A 3,626-nucleotide genomic window follows, 5' to 3' on the forward strand; every position below is an offset into this window, starting at 1 on the left:
AAAGGGGAGAACCCTTATAAACTTCTTGGTTAGTTGTCCCTTGGGGACTATGTTTATCAAATCTGTTGATGCAACTCATCAAATCAAAGATGCAAAAAATTTATGTGATTTGCTGGATGTGTTTATTTTGGAGGTGGGTGCAGAAAATGTTGTCCAAGTCATAACGGACAACGCTGCAAATTATGTTGCTGCTGGTAGAATGCTTATGGACAGGCATCCTACTTTATTTTGGACACCTTGTGCTGCCCATTGTATTGATTTGATGTTAGAGGACATAGGGAAAATTCCCTTTGTCAAAGAGGCTGTTGACTCATCAAAAACCATCACAAAATTTATTTACAATCACACATCTGTGCTTAGCTTGATGAGAAAATGCACCAACAACAAAGAGTTGGTGCGCCCCGCCATTACACGGTTTGCGACGAGTTTCATATCTCTTCAATCCCTCTTGAATTCTATGTGGGATTTGAAGAGAATGTTTGTTTCAGAGGAGTGGCGTTCTTCGCCAATGAGCCGCAAACCAGAAGGAGAGGCCGTCTGCAGACTTGTTTCATACCAAGAAGACTTCTGGGCGGGAGTGCAGGAGGTGTGCGCTGTCACTGAACCTTTGGTAAAGGTTCTTCGGTTGGTAGATGGTGAGAAGCCCGCAATGGGCTATTTGTATGAAGCCATGGACAGGGCCAAAGAAGCCATTCGGTCCTACTATGATGACAAGGGAGATGATGGGTTCCAGAGACAACTCCTTCTATGGAAGGTCATTGATGAGCGATGGAACAACACACTCCATCGTCCCATTCATGCTGATGGGCTTTTCCTGAACCCTGCATTTTCTTATGCATGTGGGTTTAATTTTGATGTTGAGGTCGTGGAAGGATTATTAACCTGTGTCCAGAAGATGGTGAGATCTTCAGAAGAACGTATGGAGATCTCTAGACAAATTGAGCAATATAAGTTGTCAGGTGGCTTATTTGGCTTTGATATGGCTGTCATTGATAGGACGATTAAAATGCCAGGTATTTTTTAGTTTGTAGTATGTACTTTGTAACTTTGTTTCAAATTTCATTGTTTCTTCAAATTCCATTTTTTTCTTATGTTTATTTAAAATTTTATTTGTAATTTTGTTGTAGACGCATGGTGGAAGATGTATGGTGGCAGAGTACCCCTTTTGCAAAATCTTGCCATACGCATCCTCAGCCAAACATGCAGCTCCTCGGGATGTGAGCGCAATTGGAGTGTATTTGAAAAAATACACAACAAGAAGCGCAATAGGTTAACACTTAAACATTTAAAATATTGCAAATTTCCAAATAAATTTTTGAATTCATTAAAGTTTTAAACAATATTTTTTTTATAATATTAATTATTAATTATTAATTTATTATTTCATGAACTTTGTACAGGTTGGAGTCCCATAGACTTAATGACATGGTCTATGTCTACTACAATCTTCGATTGTGGGTGAAACAACTAGAGAAGACACCTGATACGGAAGCCATCTCATTGGATGGGATTGACACCACTGCTGAATGGAGGGTTGAGACCGAGAGGCCTCTCATGGATCCCACTGAGGATTGGTTAGTGCAGGATGAGGGGGAGGAGGAGGGGGAGGAGGAGGAGGAGGAGGAGCAGGAGCAGGAGCAGGAGCAGGAGCAGGAGGAGGAGGAGTTGGAGGAGCAGGAGGAGGAGGTGACACCGCCTACCCGGGCTACCCGGGCTACCACTACCACCAGTAGAGGACGTGGTCTCCGTCCACCTCAGCCTCCTATAGCTGCTACTACTAGTTCTTCAGCTTCTAGAGCACGTCAGACTCCACTGCCATTTCCACCACCACAGGCACCAGCTTCTACATCTAGAGGGAAAGAGAAAGTTGTGCCATTTTCTCGCAAGAGGGGCAGAGAAAATCAATAGGATTAGACTTTCATTTTATTGTATATGACATTATGACATGATGAGATACATTATCATATTTTTTGTTGATATTTTGAGGCTGAGTTGGACTTGGGACTCAGGACTTACTATTCAGGACATGATTCAATGTTATGTGTGATTTTAGCGCTAGAAATGATATTAAACATCTTATATATTAGTTTTTTTATCATATTTATGTGTCAATGTATTTATTTTATGTTGTAGATGGTTTAGATATTAAAAAAATTGAAAAAAATTGAAAAAAAATGCATATTTTTGTGCCAAACGATTTTTTCCCGCTTTTTTCCGATTTTTTCCCGATTTTAACGATTTTTTCCGCTTTTTTCCCGGCGCCGATTAAATCCCGATCGCGATGTGTGCAACACTGATTAACAGGTAATGCTTCCCTCACAAAGCCTCAACAAATCTCTTTCACTCTCTTATCGTCAATACAATCAGCAATATCTACCAAACCAAGAGGTTCCTTAGATATTCAAACTTCTTATTAGGAAGATCCTTTGTCAGTATGTATGCTACTTGTTCATTTGTCGAGACATCATCCCATCCTGCACTAAGTTCCTAATAAAGTGGAACTTATTATTGATATGTTTCGTCCTCGAATGAAACACAGGATCTCCAAACATCTTGATACAAATTTGATTGTCACAATTAATCACAGTAGGACCCAAAGACTTCTCGAACAAATCTGTCAGAAGCTTCCTTAACCAAACAACCTCTTTTCCTACTTCACATGTAGCCACATATTTTGCCTCGGCACTACACAGTGCAATGAGATCTTGCTTCCTACTCATCCATGAGATCATAGTAGCTCCCAGACTAAAGCATCCTCTAGTAGTGCTCCTTCCATCGGTCTCACTGCCACCCCAATCAGAGTCTGTGAAGCCAATTAGCTTGAATTCCTTACTATCATACTTTAGGCAGTGATGTATAGTGCCACGAATATACCTTAATATATGTTTGGTAGCTATCGAGTGATCATGACAAGGTTCCAACTGAAACTGACTATGAATGTTCACTGCAAAACATATATTTGGCCTAGTATTTACCAAATACATTAGGGAACTCACTAACTGTCGATATGAGGTAGGATCCATGAGGCTAGAGTCAGAGTTCCTCAACTTCTTGAGGTTGGTGATCATAGGAGTAGTCATCATCTTGGAGTCCATCATCCTGAATTTCTGCAATAACTTGATGATGTACTTTCCTTGCCCCAAACATATTTCCCCAGGTCTCTACCATACTTCTAGACCTAGGTAATAGTGCATCAATCCTAGATCCTTCATTTCAAATTCAGTTGCCAACATCTTCTTTCATTCTTGAATTCTTCGTTGTACACCTGTGATGAATAGATCATCTACATATAATAGAATAATGAAGGGATCATTATTCGTGACCTTGATGTAGAGATTCAGGCCAACATAACTCTTCGCGAACCCAATTCTAAGTAGATATGCATCCATCCTTGCATACCATGCCCTAGGTGCTTGCTTCAAACCGTATAGAGCCTTCTTAAGCCTACAAACATGAGAGTCCATGTTATTCACTTTAAATCCCTCGGGTTGTTCGATGTACACTTCCTCGTCAATGGTCCCATTCAGAAATGTGGTCTTAATTTCCATTTGATGGATATTCCACCCCATTGTAGCAAACAATGAAACCAACAATCTAAGTAGATATGCATCCATCCTTGCATACCA

The 3,626-nt window shown here is 40.3% G+C and overlaps 1 protein-coding gene across 1 annotated transcript; it reads left to right on the forward strand.

Annotated features, from left to right (window-relative positions):
• The first annotated feature begins 840 nt into the window (after window positions 1–840).
• On the forward strand, window positions 841–2,057 carry LOC149246762 (uncharacterized). Its single transcript, XM_089455748.1, has 2 exons — window positions 841–1,269; window positions 1,401–2,057. The coding sequence occupies exons 1-2, from the start codon at window positions 1,142–1,144 to the stop codon at window positions 1,906–1,908; spliced, it is 636 nt and encodes a 211-aa protein (XP_089311874.1). The 5' UTR covers window positions 841–1,141; the 3' UTR covers window positions 1,909–2,057.
• Window positions 2,058–3,626: the final 1,569 nt, after the last annotated feature.

This window comes from Pinus tabuliformis, chromosome 7 (assembly GCF_031772625.1).
Source record: "Pinus tabuliformis cultivar Carrire ecotype Pingquan chromosome 7, CPIR1, whole genome shotgun sequence".
NCBI classification, from domain to species: domain Eukaryota; kingdom Viridiplantae; phylum Streptophyta; class Pinopsida; order Pinales; family Pinaceae; genus Pinus; species Pinus tabuliformis.